At 36.6% G+C, this 16543-nt stretch overlaps 1 protein-coding gene across 3 annotated transcripts in view; it reads left to right on the top strand.

Annotated features, from left to right (window-relative positions):
- Positions 1-16543, top strand: part of tha1 (threonine aldolase 1) — a 30287-nt gene that overhangs the window by 9495 nt on the left and 4249 nt on the right. For 2 of the 3 annotated variants that reach the window (XM_067369822.1, XM_067369820.1), the window contains exons 2-5: positions 5804-5887; positions 6192-6280; positions 7120-7305; positions 7589-7726. In XM_067369822.1, the coding sequence (XP_067225923.1) occupies positions 5804-5887; positions 6192-6280; positions 7120-7305; positions 7589-7726 (497 nt within the window). Of the gene's footprint in view, positions 1-2308; positions 2445-5803; positions 5888-6191; positions 6281-7119; positions 7306-7588; positions 7727-16543 lie in introns of all 3 variants that reach the window. The other variant, XM_067369821.1, reaches the window with a different exon arrangement.

Raw genomic sequence — 16543 nt, 5'->3', positions numbered from 1 at the left:
TGACAGCTCTAGGGCTTCTCAAGCATCTTTTCAACCATTGACCCGGTTACACAGACATATCAATCTCAACAATGGTGACATGCTCCATGCCGCAATGCATTCTATAACACACCCAACCACACTCCTGGAGTCCCCCAACACTGCACATTTTGCATGTCTCCTTTGTCTGGCACACCCATTTCAGGTCTTCGAGTCTCAACTAATGAGCTGATGATCTGAATCAGGTGTGTTTGATTAGGGAGACATGGAAAACATGCAGTGTTAGGGGGCTCCAGGAATGTGGTTGGGAACCCCTGCTATAAAAGACTATTATAAAAAAACAACAACAACAAAAAAAAAACAACAACAACACTGTATAGGCCTAAGATTAGATCACTAGATGATGACAACCTCTTCATCCACATGCCGCAATGCATGCATTTTTAGAAAATGAAAACATGCGTGCTGCCGCGGTATATGATTTATTCTAGAAGATTTAACTTGCAGTAGCTAACACCTCAGTGATTCAATAATACGGACAGTTAACAAAAAACAGCTGAATTTGTCTCAGATTTTCTGATTAAGACTAGATTTTATTTGTGCGGCACACCTCTTTTACAGTTTTGGAACTGGATTGATGACTCGTTCATTCGACCTACTACAACAACTAACAACCAATCAGAGTAAGTGTGGGGCGGGGCTGTGTCGCCCTGCCCCAGGTGCAGCCAGGTGTACTTGGAGTCCCGCGTGAAAGAAGGCGGAGCCTCAGTGCACACCTCCCCAGCAGGCACAGAACGTCATAAGACGTTAGTATTTGGTTAAATTTAGGTCGCGACGTCTGGTAACCAAAATTCAACGTCAAACCAACGTCTAATAACAACATTAATTTGACGTCCAATACCGACGTCATTTGACATTGATATTTAGTTGGTTTTAGGTTGTGGTTTTAACTAACCAAAATCCAACATCGAATCAACGTCTAAAAACAACGTCAACTGGTTTTAATGCAATTATAACTGCCCAAACAAAATCTAATACTAAAAAGGCAAGGGTCAAGAGCTCAACTAAAACAAACCCTGACCTCGATGATGGTAACTTAAAGATAGTGATTTTCTTCTTCGGTGATTCTGCTTGTTATCATCAGGTGTCTTCAATAATGCTCAATCATCACTCAATTAATCACTTATTTATCTCATTAATGCTTCAGTGGATGAGATAAAAATATGGCAGGACTTTTACTTTCTGACCCCTGGAATCTCCACCTCTGGTGTCCAGAAAACATCAAAAGAGACGGAGGCAAATATTGCAGCGGCCATCGCCTTTTGTTTAAAATATGCCCCAGACAAAGTGGGTGGAGGTGGCAGGAAAAAAAGCTGTGAATAAAACTGATGTTAATGTTTTGAAAAATATTCAGTTCCAATAAGGTTGGTGTTAAAATTAAATTATTTTGAAAATGTTCTGTTCCAATAATGTTAATAATAAAACAAATAAATAAATCATATTTGTTATAATCCAGTTTATCTCTTTGTCATTTTTCTGATAAAACCACCAAACATTTGTAAATTCCATTTTCAAATTAAGTTAAACTATTCTTTTTGCTAATGTCTTAAAATGTAATAATTTGGTGTAGTCTCACATTGGATCTTGATCTCTCTCTGATCTTATTGTTAGAGTTTCTTGGTATGTTTTTGTTGTTGTTTTTTCTCTCTGAATGTTGATTTTTATTTTACAACAAAATTGAAGGTTTAATGTCATGCCAACAAAATCCATACTAACCATATCTTTCTTTAAAGTTGGAATTTGACAGCTTGACAATTTGTTGTTGGTTTTTGACAGATACCGATTTTGATTTTATTTTCCATCAAAGCGCAATGTCTCCGATGTAGGAGATTGATGTTAGTCTGACGTTGGGTTCTGACATCAACCCGATTTAAATTTTCAACCAAAATGCAACGTCTGACCAACGTTGGAGATTGACGTCAGTGTGACGTTTGGTTATGACGCCAACCAGATTTTCATTTTCAACCAAAATACAACGTCTATCCGACGTAGTGGTCCAACGTCAATCTGACGCTATATTGACGTCCGGTGCCTGCTGGGTCCTGTTGTCGTCACGGACCAGGTGTTTTGCAGCTGGAGCAAACTTTTCCTGACAGTTTCGAACTTTCACATCGAACTTCGTTTTAGCCTGATTTTGTTCGAAATGACATCACATCAGTTCGTTCTTCGATTTCGTTTGAAGTATTTGGGGGCTTTAATGGTCCCAGCTCGTTTAGTCCGTCATTGCTTACACAAACCTGGTGTTCGGATGTACTGTGGGTCCCCGCAGGTGGTTACGGGATCAGGTGTTCGCACCGTGGACCTCCGCAGCGACACCGTCACCAAACCTGGAGCAGCCATGCGCCGAGCCATAGCAGAGGCAAAGGACGGAGACGATGTGTTCAAAGAAGACCCTACTGCTGATGGTTAGTTAGATGTTTACACGGAGTCACTTTTGTGTGCTTCTGTTTGGCCAGACTCTATTGTGACAATTTAAGAGGTTCCAGACGTGTTTCATCTGTTAAAAGCATAAAACAGATGTTATAGACCAGTGATTCTCAAAGGTGTGCCTGCGGTCAGATATGTTGTCAGACAGGCTATATGTCAGTGTCATTATTCTAACGTTATTTTCGCACGGAGCTTGTTACGAATCAAGAAAGTCTCTCACCTCAGAAAACCTAACTTTCCTGTCTTGTCGGACGTTAGTGTGCTAGTAGGGCGTACCCTTGCTCTCTTCAGTTGCACGCGCAAATGCGAATGCCTACTGTCAATTAGTAGTCATGAAATATATAATCACTTCATATATAAAGCGCGAGAGAAACTACGAGCAGGCAACGTTACGTTGTCAATTAGTAGTCATGACATAAAAGTACCAATAAATCTGGTATGTCATGTGGTAGCTGGGAAGAATTTGCATGCAGGTATTATGCTCATTCTATGGTGGTGTTCCTTCAAGTCTAAGCATGCGGTCGTCCAGCCTCCTCTTAAGAAGCTTGGCTTGGATCCTACAAATCCAAATCATTTTCAGCCAAAATCTAGGCTACCATTTTTATCTAAAATGTTAGAAAAAATCACTTTTAGTCAGCTTACTTCATTTTTAACTAAAAAAATTATATTTTTGATAAATTTCAATCTGGTTTAAATCGGGTCACAGCACAGAGTCAGCTCTTCTTAGGGTAGCTAAAGACTGACTGACTCGGGTAGCAGTGTTGCCTTAGTTTTGCTCAATCTTAGCTCAGCATTTGATACGAATGATCATTTCTTTTTAGTTGAACGTTTACAACAACAGTGGACATCCAAGGAGCTGCTCTAAGCTGGTTTGCCTCTTATTTTCAAAATAGAATCTTTTTTGTTAAAATTGGAAACTTTTCCTCATCAAAAGCTTCTATCACATGTGGGGTCCCTCAAGGTTCCATTTTGGGACCAGTGTTATTTTCATTGTATATGCTTCCTCTTGGTTCTATTTTTAAGAAATATAGCATTTCATATCACTTTTATGTTGACGACACCCAGATGTATCTGCTCATAAATTCTGGAGATGATATATCTGCTAAATCACAATTTGAGTGTCTAAAAGATGTAAAATGCTGGACGAATAATAACTTTCTTCAGTTAAATGATAAAAAGAAAGAAATTATTATATTTGGCCCTAGTAGCTGTGCAAATCTAGGTCCTCTGTCATCCAATATGAATACATATGTGAATCTGGGTTTTATCTTTGACATAGAATTAAAGTTCAATCAATTCAGTTGTGAAGAATAGTTTCTTTCAATTGCAAAATATAAACTCCAAATCTGTCTTATCTTTCAGTGATCTGGAGAAAGTAATTCATTTTATTTCTTCACATCTTGATTACTGCAATGCTTTATACCTGGGTCTAAGTCAGTCTTCGGTGTCACGTCTTCAGAGAGTTCAAAATGCGGCAGCAATGTTGCTGACAAACATAGTATCCCTTATTCTGGCCTCTTTACTCTGGCTACCGGTTCATTTTAGAAGTACAATTTTTATACTTTTAAAGCTCTGCATGGACTGGCACCAAAATATGTTTCTATGCTTATAAATTTTAGTTGCTTTTAGAGATCTATGAAATCTCAAAAATCAGCTGCTCCTTGAAATTCCTTGGTCCCACTTAAAAAGTAAAGGAGATTGCTATTTAATTTAACTTAGCTTACAGGGTACGTTAAATTAACTATTTATAACTATTTATTCATCAGTATTAGTCATATTCATACAATTTATGTGTATGTTAAAGGGTTAGTTCACCCAAAAAAGAAAATTCTCTCATTAATTACTCATCCTCATGTCGTTCCACACACGTAAGACCTTCGTTCATCTTCAGAACACAAATTAAGATATTTTTGATGAAATCTGAGGGTGTATGACTCCTCCATAGACAGCAATATAATCAACACTTTCAAAGTCCAGATACTAAAGACATTGTTAAAACAGTACATGTGACTACAGTGGTTCAACCTTAATTTTATGAAGCGACGAGAATACTTTTTGTGCGCAAAAACAAAAATAACGACTTTATTCAACAATCTCTTCTCTTCCCTGTCATTATCCTTACGCAGGTCCTGCAAAAAGAACAGTGAAGGCTTCCGTGCTGGCTCAGTATTGGCCAAAGCTGCACATGTGAGCAGCATGACGCATGCGTATGATGCTGACGCTGGAGCCGGCGTTCTGACGTAGAACCTGGAAGCGCTGGACATAAACAACGTATGAGAATGACACAGAAGTGATGATATTGCTGAATGAAGTCATTATTTTTGTTTTGTTTTTGCGCTCACAAAGTATTCTCGTCACTCCATAACATTACGGTTGAACCACTGATGTCACGTCAATGTCTTTAGTACCTTACTGCAGTGCGCAACTGATCCGTGGCTATATATCACAAACACGATCCCAGATGAGAAATAAGGGTCTTATCTAGTGAAACCATCGCTCATTTTCTGAAAAAAATTGAAAATTATATAAGTTTTAACCAGAAACTAATTTGAACTAATTTTTATATGCAATATGCTAGTTCAATAGTATATAACAATTAGTTCAAACTTTGACCTGTGGAGGGCAGTAATACGCTTAGCAGCGTCTACACTGCTGGAATTCTAATAGATAAGATAATAGAGAAGAAGAGAGCTAGATCAAGATGAGCATTTCTGGTTAAAACTTATATAATTTTAATTTTTTTTTCAGAAAATGAGCGATGGTTTCACTAGATAAGACCCTTCTTTCTCATCTGGGTTCGTGTTGAACAATTTGAAGCTGCAGTGAACTCATTTTGACCTTCAACTGTTTGGTGCCCATTGAAGTATACTATAAGGAGAAAAATCCTGGAATGTTTTCATCAAAAATTTTAATTTCTTTTCGACTGAAGAAAGAAAGACATGGACATCTTGAATGACATGGGGGTGAGTAAATTATCAGGAAAAGTTTTTTTTAAAAGTGGGCTAATCCTTACCTGACCTAGAGTTTAATGCGTAGTTATGTAGACAAACATTACTTACCTACCTTAACTATAACTTGCTTATGTATTAAAAAACTTTATTATTATTATTTAAAATGGAAGAGTTGGACCGAAAGAAGTCAGGTTTCATGAAGTTGGACGAGAGAATGTGCAAATATATTATCACACCAAAGGGTGTCTGCTTTGAAGAAGATAAAATATAAGATTGTTTTGGATTTATTTTTTTCATAATTTCCTTACTTCCATATGTTTTTCATATTCTTACAGCATACATTTATACGTTGTATACATTATATTTTTTTCCCCCATTCTTTCTAGAACTGCAGAAAATAGCTGCTGATATGTTTGGTATGGAAGCAGCTCTATTTGTCCCCACAGGAACCATGGGTAACCTGATTGCAGGTGAGATTGTACGATGGTGCCCAGGGCTATTAATAAAACGTGTTTACAGTTGTCACTTGGTAAAAGCTTAGAGGTAAAATGGACACATATTTTGCAGTGGCTGTGGCCAGTGTCACTGCCTAAAAGCTGTCTCTGGCTATTAAAATCTGATATTTCAAAAATGATACTGATTTGTGCTTTAGCTCACAGAAATAGCTCTCTGTTCAAGAAATTTTGTTCTTGTTAGTGACCAGATGTTGCAGTAATATACAGCAATAATGTACAGACATGTTGCCCTCATTTTCTTTCTTTGTTTCTCTCTCAGTTATGGTTCACTGCAGAGAGAGGGGTGATGAGATGATAGTAGGTGATCTCTCTCATATACATATTTATGAGCAAGGAGGAAGTGCACAGGTATGAACAAAAGGGGATATATTTGTATCTTACTTAGGCTTATGTTCTTTGTCTGAGAACATGTTCTTGTATTGATTATTCTTGCAGTCCTATATCAATTAAAAAAATGAATCAACTATGTGATTTAATTTAACATATTCATAAAGGAGTCTGCCAATTTATCCCAAAAGGTTAAAATGTTATTTCCACCACAGAATGCTATTTTGCATGATAATAATTTGAGATGTGGTGGAAATTATCATGTTGCTTTATAAATTTTTTTTTTTTTTTTCAAAAAATGTATCAAATATAATACATTAGGCTTTTGAGGAATTTGTATATCTCTCAATCATCATTGTATTGCATTGCATATGTTTTGACTCACACAATAAAAAAGTAAGATCTTTGATCATAAAACTAAGCATTGAAATACAATCTTACAAAGACATTTTATTGGGAGATCATTTTCATTTTTGCCCGATATTATAACTTTCTTATAATATTAAATTGAGCTGTTAGTAGTATGAGCTCAATATTCTATTATCTCATAATATATGAGCCATTAAAGCATGATGTATCAAAAATAATACTCAACATAAAACACATGCATTTTTTTACAGATTTTTTAAACTATATTTTGTCGAAAGGTTCAATAACCTTCCATTTCAAATAATTCGATTTTTCTGGCTGCTATTTCGTATGCCAGGATCTACAAGGTTAAATTAACTAGTGAGGGTATGAAAAGTGTTATTTAAGAGAGTTTATTTTCGAAAAAGTCTGAAAGTGCCCATAAAGTAGAAACATGTATATGTCACATTATCCGTAGGATGAAATATATGTGCTCTTGTTTTTGTTCATAGCTAGCAGGCGTCCACTCTGCAACAGTCACCACCCTTGGCGATGGCACCTTTGACCTAGACCAGCTGATCTCCAAGATCCGACACGATTACCCTAACCCACACTACCCACGCTCCCGCCTGGTTTGTGTGGAAAACACGCACAATATCCAGGGAGGGCGCGTCCTCCCACTCTCCTTCCTGCAGGAGGTTAGATATTAGTTAAACTTTGGTTCATTAAACGTGTGTGTGAGAGAGAATGTGTTGAGGCAGCCAGACACCTGGGGCTGAACTCTGAACAATGGGACACAATCCCTCCATTTAGTAAATGAGTGATTAAACAAAGACTGATTTATTCAACACTCTAGCACGAACAGGTTCTGCACATTCTCATATTACGCTTTTTGTTTATTTCATTTGAAAAGATTTAGAAAATGTAGACGCCTTTAGCATGCATTGAATTTATGTTTATAACTGTGTTTCTTGCTCAAAGCTTCGCTCTGTGGCTGATAAGTTTGGTTTGGCTGTCCATATGGATGGAGCGAGGGTGATGAATGCAGCTGTGGCTCTGGCCGTACAGCCCTCTGTTATACTGCAGCACTGCCACTCTGTCAGTGTGTGTCTGTCCAAGGTAAGCACTCACATGTTGAGGGTCCACTTTATTATAATATATAATAAGTCTGTTATTCTTGCATGACTGTTTTTATATAGGCTATGTAACCATGAAACTCATATAGTTGTTCTGTTTCATTTGCTTCTGCTCAAAGACTATAGAATAACACAAGACGTGTCACTCGTATTGTTTTGAATGGGAGAAAGTGTAACGCGCAATATGGCGGAATAAGTCCCGCCTTCTAAAGCCAAGAGCCAATCGCCGACTGGTAAAGTCATCGCGTCACTTCAGCGGCTGTTAGAATCACCAGTTTCTATAGAAACAGTCAGACGCGCGCATCCGAAGAGACGTGCATTTAGGTCTGCGCATGCGCATTAGCTTGATCCAGCCTGGAAAAAATACAGTTTTTTTGTCATGATTCGAGCGTTTAGAAACTAAATTTATGAGTCGGTTGTTGTTAGATTTCATTGGTGATTTCAAATATCAAATTTAATCGTAAGGTTGACGAACAGTTTTGAAGAATCTGATGTTTCCCCATTCAAAGAGATAGGAGCTGCATGATGCCCAGGATGCCCGAGAGGCGTTTCAAAGATGGCCGTCGAGTGAAATGACTTGTCTTAAAGGGACTTTGCTTCTGCTACATATGGCAGTGTACTTAAAGGATTAGTTCACTTTAAAATTAACATTATCCCAAGCTTTACTCACCCTCAAGCCATCCAAGGTGTACATGACTTTCTTCTTTCTGTGTTATATTAATAAATATCCTGATGCATCCAAGCTTTATAATGGCAGTGAATGGGACCAACCAGTTTGAAGTTCAAGAAAGTGCATCCATCCATCCATAAAAAATGTACTCCACAAGGCTCCAGGGGGTAAATAAAGACCTTCTAACTCCATTGTTTCCTCCTTCTTATATAAATCTCATTTGTTTAAAAGACCTCCGAAGAACAGGCGAATCTCAACATAACACCGACAATATTTGCATATGCCAGCCCATGTTCCCAACATTATAAAAGGCATTAGACAAAGGCAGAATGTCTGGATCTGTGCAGAGCTGAATCATCAGACTAGGTAAGCAAGCAAGGACAATAGCAAAAAATGGCAGATGGAGCGATAATAACTGACATGATCCATGATATTTTTAGTGATATTTGTAAATTGTCTTTCTAAATGTTTCGTTAGCATGTTGCTAATGTACTGTTAAATGTGGTTAAAGTTACCATCGTTTCTTACTGTATTCACAGAGACAAGAGCCGTCGCTATTTTCATTTTTAAACACTTACAGTCTGTATAATTCATAAACACAACTTCATTCTTTATAAATCTCTCCAACAGTGTAGCATTAGCCGTTAGCCACGGAGCACAGCCTCAAATTCATTCAGAATCAATGTAAACATCAAAATAAACACTGTACTTAAGCGATTAGATATGCTGCATGACGAACACTTTGTAAAGATCCATTTTGAGGGTTATATTAGCTGTGTGAACGTTTTTTATGTTGTTTAAGGCAAGCGCGAGCTCTTGGGGCGTGGAGAACCAGATTTTAAGGGCCACACACCCTGAATCGGCTCATTTCTGATTATGCCCCAAAATAGGCACCTTTAACAAGTTATAAAGTAACTAATCCTTCAATATAAGTATAATGTGAAGATCAAATATTAATAGGAGGGATGTTAATTCAATAAGTTGATTTAGTACAATTTTTTCGTTAAAGTCCCTGTAAAGTCAATTCTGAGAATTCTTTCTAAACACTCTATAAATGTTACAAATGTATTGCTGAAAAACATTACAAAGTCTGTGAATTGTGTAATGCTTAATTGTGAAGTTAGAGCGTTAAACAGTTTTTCACCAAGTCTCTGCTCAGGATTTTTTGGGCGGAGCTAAAACGGGGGTCTAATGACGCACATCGCCCCCCCGAGCATAGCCCCGCCCCTAACACTATATAACTGTCATTACAGTCATACAGCCCTTTACACATTTAGCTAGTAATGCTTTCATCACGCAAATGCATATTACATGGTTGTTATAATGTACAATATGCTCGGGCTCCTTATTTAAATTTCCTAAAACGATGATATTAAGGATTCTAAAGTGATCGTTCTACACTTTATCGTTCTCTTAATTTTACAAACTTTCATCAGACAGCTGGGATTCACAGATAATCCGCTGTTTTTGGTGAATGTGACTGAACAGACCTCGGCCCCCCCTCCCGCCTCGGCCTTCTTACCGTCCCGACGATAACCGATGATATATGGGGCCGGACAGAGTTTCTCCCGTCCCGGCCTTCATCCTCCCGTCTCGCGGCACCGTCATTTGTCGACTCGACAACAGTACGGCAGTACGTGCCCAATGAGTGTAAGTTGTCGTGTGTGCTTATGTTATAATTAGTAGGTAGCCCACAGTAACTCCACTAAAAAGTGCAACCCTCTAAAGTGGTTCTTTTGTTTATATGCACCAGTATGTTTGACTCATTAGACAAGTAAGTTGAGACGGCAGCTCTCGCGAGTGGGTGTGGTTTCAGCGCCGACAGCGGACACGCCCCCAGCGTTTGAGAGCAGAGAGCGCTGCCTATTTTTTCGAGATTTTGATAACTTATTTCATTTACTTGCAGATTTTTTTAATCCTTCAAATTTGGCTGGGTGGTTAATAACACATTTTTCTGTGGTGTGACAAACTCAGAACACATACTTTATAATGACTTTACAGGGACTTTAAAATATATTACTTTAAAGGTGCCATCAAACGTTTTTTTGCAAGATGTAATATAAGTCTAAGGTGTCTAAGGTGTTTTAATTATTTTTTTTAACTGCCTATTTTGGGGCATCATTAACTATGCACTGATTCATGTTGCGGCCCCTTTAAATCGCGTGCTCCCTGCCCCCCTGAGCTGTCAACTATAATACAGTGCATTTACAAAGTTCCCACAGTTCGTCATGCATACTGCATGCATGCATCGATTCCTGTGAGTATAGTATTTATTTGGATGTTTACATTTGATTCTGAATGAGTTTGATAGTAGCTAAAGGGCTAAAGCTAACATTACACACTGTTGGAGAGATTTATAAAGAATGAAGTTGTGTTTATGAATTATACAGACTGCAAGTGTTTAAAAATGAAAATAGCGACGACTCATGTCTCCGTGAATACAGTAATAAACGATGGTAACTTTAACCACATTTAACAGTACATTAGCAACATACTAACGAAACATTTAGAAAGACAGTTCACAAATATCACTAAAAATATCATGATATCATGGATCATGTCAGTTATTATTGCTCCATCTGCCATTTTTCGCTATTCTTGCTTGCTTACCTAGTCTGATGATTCAGCTGTGCACAGATCCAGATGTCCTGCCCTTGTCTAATGCCTTGAACATGAGCTGGCATATGCAAATATTGGGGGCGTACATATTAATGATCGCGACTGTTACGTAACAGTCGGTGTTATGCTGAGATTCGCCTGTTCTTCAGAGGTCTTTTAAACAAATGAGATTTATATAAGAAGGAGGAAACAATGGAGTTTGAGACTCACTGTCATTTCCAGGTACTGAACTCTTGTTATTCAACTATGCCAAGATAAATTCAATTTTTAATTCTAGGGCACCATTAAATAATAACTTTAAATAATATAAATATTTTATTCATTATTTAAAAGGATCTTTTAATTTAAAATGCATTTAATTTCTGTGGACTGTATATTTAAAAAAAAAAAAATCTGTTCTTTCGAAGTTTGTAATTATCAAAGGATTCTGAAAAAAATTATGATTTCAGCAAAAATATTAAGCACAACTGTTCTCAACATTGATAATAATAATAAGTATTTCTTAAGCACCAAATCAGCATATTAAAATGATTTCTGGAGGATCATGTGACACTGAAGACTGGAGTAATGATGCTGAAAATTCAGCTTTGCTAACACAGGAATAAATTACATTTATAAATATATTAAAATAGAAAACTGTTGTTATTATAGTAATATTACTATTAATATTACTGTCAGTATAACCAGTCACCAAGCCTGTTTCCTCTGTGCACCACATTTCCCACAATCCTCCCTGGTAATCACCTGCATGCACTAACAAAAGCCTTGTCTGGCCTCATTCTTGCAAATTCGGACAGTTTCTTTGTCTACATTTGGATTGCCTGTCTTGCAAATTGCTACTTACCTGCATCTACTTACCTACATCTTCAAAACTGGATCTTCCTGTTCTCCATTCATCTGTGTTCTGCTACTACAAAGATAAGATACACTAATCATCTGTTTCAGCAATAATCTACTAAAGAGGATTAGGGCAAAGCAATAATAAAAATATAAAGCCATCTCGAGATTAAAGTTGTCAAATTTCGAGAAAAAGTCGAAATAAAATGTTGAGAATAAACTCATTAAATTATGAGAAAAAAGTCATTAGATTATGAGAACAAATTCGTTAAATTATGAGAAAAAAGTCCTTAAATTTCGAGAAAAAAAGTCAAGATAAAATGTTGAGAATAAAGTCATTAAATTACGAGAAAAAAATAGTTAAATTATGAGAACAAATTCCTAATTTAACAAATTTGTTCTCGTAATTTAACGACTTTTTTCTCATAATTTAATGAGAATTTTTTTCTCAATTTAATTACTTTATTCTCAACATTTTATCTTGACTTTTTTCTTGAAATTTAACAAGTTTTTTCTCGTGATTTATGACTTTATTCTCAACGTTTTATTTCGACTTTTTTCTCGAAATTTAACAACTTTAATCTCGAGATGGTTTTATTTTTTTATTATTGCTTGGCCCTAATCCTCTTCCATAATAATCAAGGTGTGTGTGGAGCAACTTAACTGTTTGGACACATCCACTCTTCCCTCACTCTGGTTGTTTATTCCCTGCATCTGTCCTCATTCATTCTGTCAATAAACTGTAATATTACTGTTTTTATTTTATTTTTTAAAACACTTTCAAAAACATAAAAACATCTTACCAACCCCAAACTTTTGAAGGGTAGTGCGTGTATATTTGTTTTGATCATTTTCTGGAATAGCTAGTCTGTATTTCAGCACAGTGTAGGTTGTTTTATTGTAGCTACCGGTAGGCCAATAAAGAGGAAAGAGGAAAACATAATTTGGAAATTGGAATTGTATAGCAAGTCCAGCAACCAATTCACCTAGAACATAGTAGTGAGATTTTCATAATAGGAAAAATGTACTTATTATAAACCAGCAGTATTTTTCATGCTCCTGGAAGTACTTTTCTGGGAAAGTTATTTCAATCATTTTGAACAAAACATCTCCAGGCAGTGAGAGACCATCTGTAGAGTTTTCCACCAAGTGAGAGGCATTGAAAATGACCTTGTTAAAGTCAGTGCTCGTATGGTTTATAACCTGCACCCTGAAGGTGTCTCACGTCCAGATAATCAAGCCTTATTTTTATTCATATCGTAAAAGTGTCAATGGTACTTTCCTCTGAAAACACACCTGTAATCATATCGTATCATCTAGGATTTGAAATGTCCTCCCTCATTACTCCCCCAGAATGAACTCAACATCACAAACTCAGATCATCACATACACAAAGTCGATTTAAGAGACCCTGAAGTAAAACCTAATCACTCTCAACTCTCAACAAAATCCTTGGAGTAGATGTCAACAAGCGTATTTGCATTTTAATTACAGACCTTGTTTGCATCTAGCTAGAAACAGGCTACTCTCTGTCGCTGATTTTTCCTTTTTCCCTCTTGCTGAAAGACATTATATGTAATTGGGGCTTATAGACAAAGATCACAGATATGAATATCAAATCACTTCTGCTTGTCCTGACTACAGATGTTTGAGGAAAAAGCAACCATCTAGGTGTCCTTTATAAATGTGTGCCTGTATGCTCATATATTTTAATTGTTAACGTGATTTCAACAAGTAGAACATGTTCATGAAACAACATTCCAATCAACCAAACAGATTTGAGGGATAGTTTTTTAGTTAATGTTGATGCTTACAACAAGGGATAGGGGCTTCTACACCATTCTTATTCACCTATCATTTCCCTCTGATTTTAGGGATAAATTATGGTTAGGGTTGAATGGTTTGCATGTTGTGCAGTATACATCATACTTTATTCATACATGCGAATATGAATATAAGACATGTTAGGGGTTTTCACACCAGATGGGTTTTATTTTGCATGGAGCATGTCACCTTATAGGAGCCGACATGCTGAGATTACATGACCAGCAAAATTATTTCCTCTCATTACCTCTGTATACAGGTGCTGGTCATAAAATTAGAATATCATGAAAAAGTTCATTTTTTTTTATTGTAAATTATTTTTAAAAATGAAACTTTCATATATTCTAGATTCCCTACATGTAAAGTAAAACATTTCAAAAGGTTTTTTTTTTTTTAATTTTGATGATTAGAGCGTACAGCTCATGAAAGTCCAAAATCCAGTATCTCAAAATATTAGAATATTTCCTAACATCAATCAAAAAATGGATTTTCAAAACAGAAAAGTTCAAGTTCTTTAAAGTATGTTCATTTGTACACTCAACACTTGGTCGGCAGCACATATTACAGCAAATGACTTGCTCCTAGCACAAATTACAGCATCAGTGAAGTGTGGCATGGAAGTGATCAGCCTGTAGCACTGCTGAGGCACTATTGATCCTTCAGATCATCTGTATATTGTTGGATCGACTGTTTCACATCTTTCTCTTGAAAATATCCCATAGATCCAGGGGTCAGGCATGTTGGCTGGCCAATAAAACACAGTAATATCATGGTCAGCAAACCACTTGGAAGTGGTTTTTGCACTGTGGGCAGGTGCTAAAGTCCTACTGGAAAAGGAAATCAGCATCTCCATAAAGCTTGTCAGCAGATGGAAGCATAAAGTGCTCCAAAATCTCCTGGAAGATGGCTGCATTGACTTCGCACTTGATAAAACACAATGGACCAACACCAGCAGATGTCATGGCCCCCCAAATCATTACTAACTTCAGAAACTTCCCACTAGACTTCAAGCAGCTTGGATTCTGTGCCTCTCCAGTCTTCCTTCAGACTCTGGGACCATGATTTCAACATGAAATGCAAATTTTACTTTTATCTGAAAAGAGGACTTTCGACCACTGTTCACTGTCCAGTTCTTTTTCTCCTTAGCCCAAGTAAGATGCTTCCGACGTTGTTTCTGTTTCAGAAGTGGCTTGGTAGTCCTTTTCCTGAAGATGTCTAAGTGTGGTGACTCTTGATGCTCTGACTCCGGCTTCATTTGACTCATTGTGAAGCTCTCCCAAGTGTTTGAATTGGCTTTACTTGACAGTATTCTCAAGCTTGTGGTCATCCCTGTTGCTTTTGCACCTTTGCCTACCCAATTTCTTCCTTCTAGTCAACTTTGCATTTAATATGCTTTGATACATCACTCTGTAAACAGCCACGATAATCGGTAATGACCATCTGTGACTAACTCTCTTTGTGGAGGGTGTCAATGATTGTCTCCTGGACCATTGCCAAGTCAGCAGTCTTCCCCATTAGTGTGGTTTCAAAGAACAAGAGATACCCGGAATTTATATTGTTGGGATGGTCATTTAATGAAACTCAAATGTAAATATTCTAATACTTTGAGTTACTGGATTTTGGACTTTCATTAGCTGTACGCTCTAATCAACAAATAAAAAAAAAAAAAAAAAAAAAACTTTTGAAATGTTTTACTTTACATGTAGGGAATCTAGTATAAATGAAAGTTTCATTTATAAAAATAATTTACAATAAAAAATTAAACTTTTTCACGATATTCTAATTATATGACCAGCACTTGTATGGTGTGAAAACAACTTTACTAATATTATAAGTGGATTTCAGGCCTGTGTTGTTATTATTAACTAAAACTATTAAAATAGGTTTTGCTAATCGAAATCAAGCTAAAATAAAATATTAGATGAAAAACCTAAACTTAAGAAAGTTTTTTTTTAAATGACTGAAATAAGTTCTAGTACTAAAATTGTTAAAACTAAAATAAAAATAAATGAAAGCTAAAAAGACATTACAAAAAAATAATAAAAGTCAAAAGCACATAAAAAAAATTCAAGAAACAGAAGATGAAAACTGAAAACAAAAAGTAAAAGCCAATTTAAAATACTAATAAATAGTATTATAGTATATAAATACTTATAAGGGTACGTTTACACATCAACAATGTACTAAAAACAGAAAAGGTTTTCCTTTGCATTTTTTGCATATAGACTACAACGTTGTTAAAACAATCCCCTTTCACGGATCACAGAAACGCTGCATTGTGCATGCCAGACCAGTAGTTGGCGATGTAACTTTGTAAAAAATCACTATGCGCCTATAGACTGAACATGCAATGTGCATGACGTCATCGTTTTCACAAATTCACTTTTATGTAGTTTACACAGAGATGATAATGGTATCGTTTATGGTAATGGGAATAATGGTATCTGCAAGAAGTATTGAAAGGGCCCTTGCACCCGGGGCCACTGCCACCCAGTGGCCTTAGGAAAACAGTGAATAGTGGGCGACATGCATTGTATGGCAAAGTCATTTTGATGTGCGCTTTGACCACAATTAAATATTGCCATGTAGATGTCTTCAGACCAGGACTATTATCAAAGGTGAAGTTTGAAGCAGATCGGACATTGTGTGCCTGAGTTACTGCTACTTCCGGTTTGTGGTGTTAATCGCATACATTAGCATGTAGCCAAGTGTTGCATGATTTAACATGTTTCTAGCATGTTTAGTACTTCATGGTATATTTAAATGTGTTTGAGGGAGTGAATTACAGTGTAAAGCATGTAATTTCCTGTTACCTGAAGGTGGCGCTACGACTAACTGAATATTGGCATG

The sequence above is a fragment of the Chanodichthys erythropterus genome, chromosome 19 (genome assembly GCF_024489055.1).
Source record: "Chanodichthys erythropterus isolate Z2021 chromosome 19, ASM2448905v1, whole genome shotgun sequence".
NCBI lineage: Eukaryota > Metazoa > Chordata > Actinopteri > Cypriniformes > Xenocyprididae > Chanodichthys > Chanodichthys erythropterus.
This window is presented reverse-complemented; position numbering and strand designations above follow the sequence as displayed.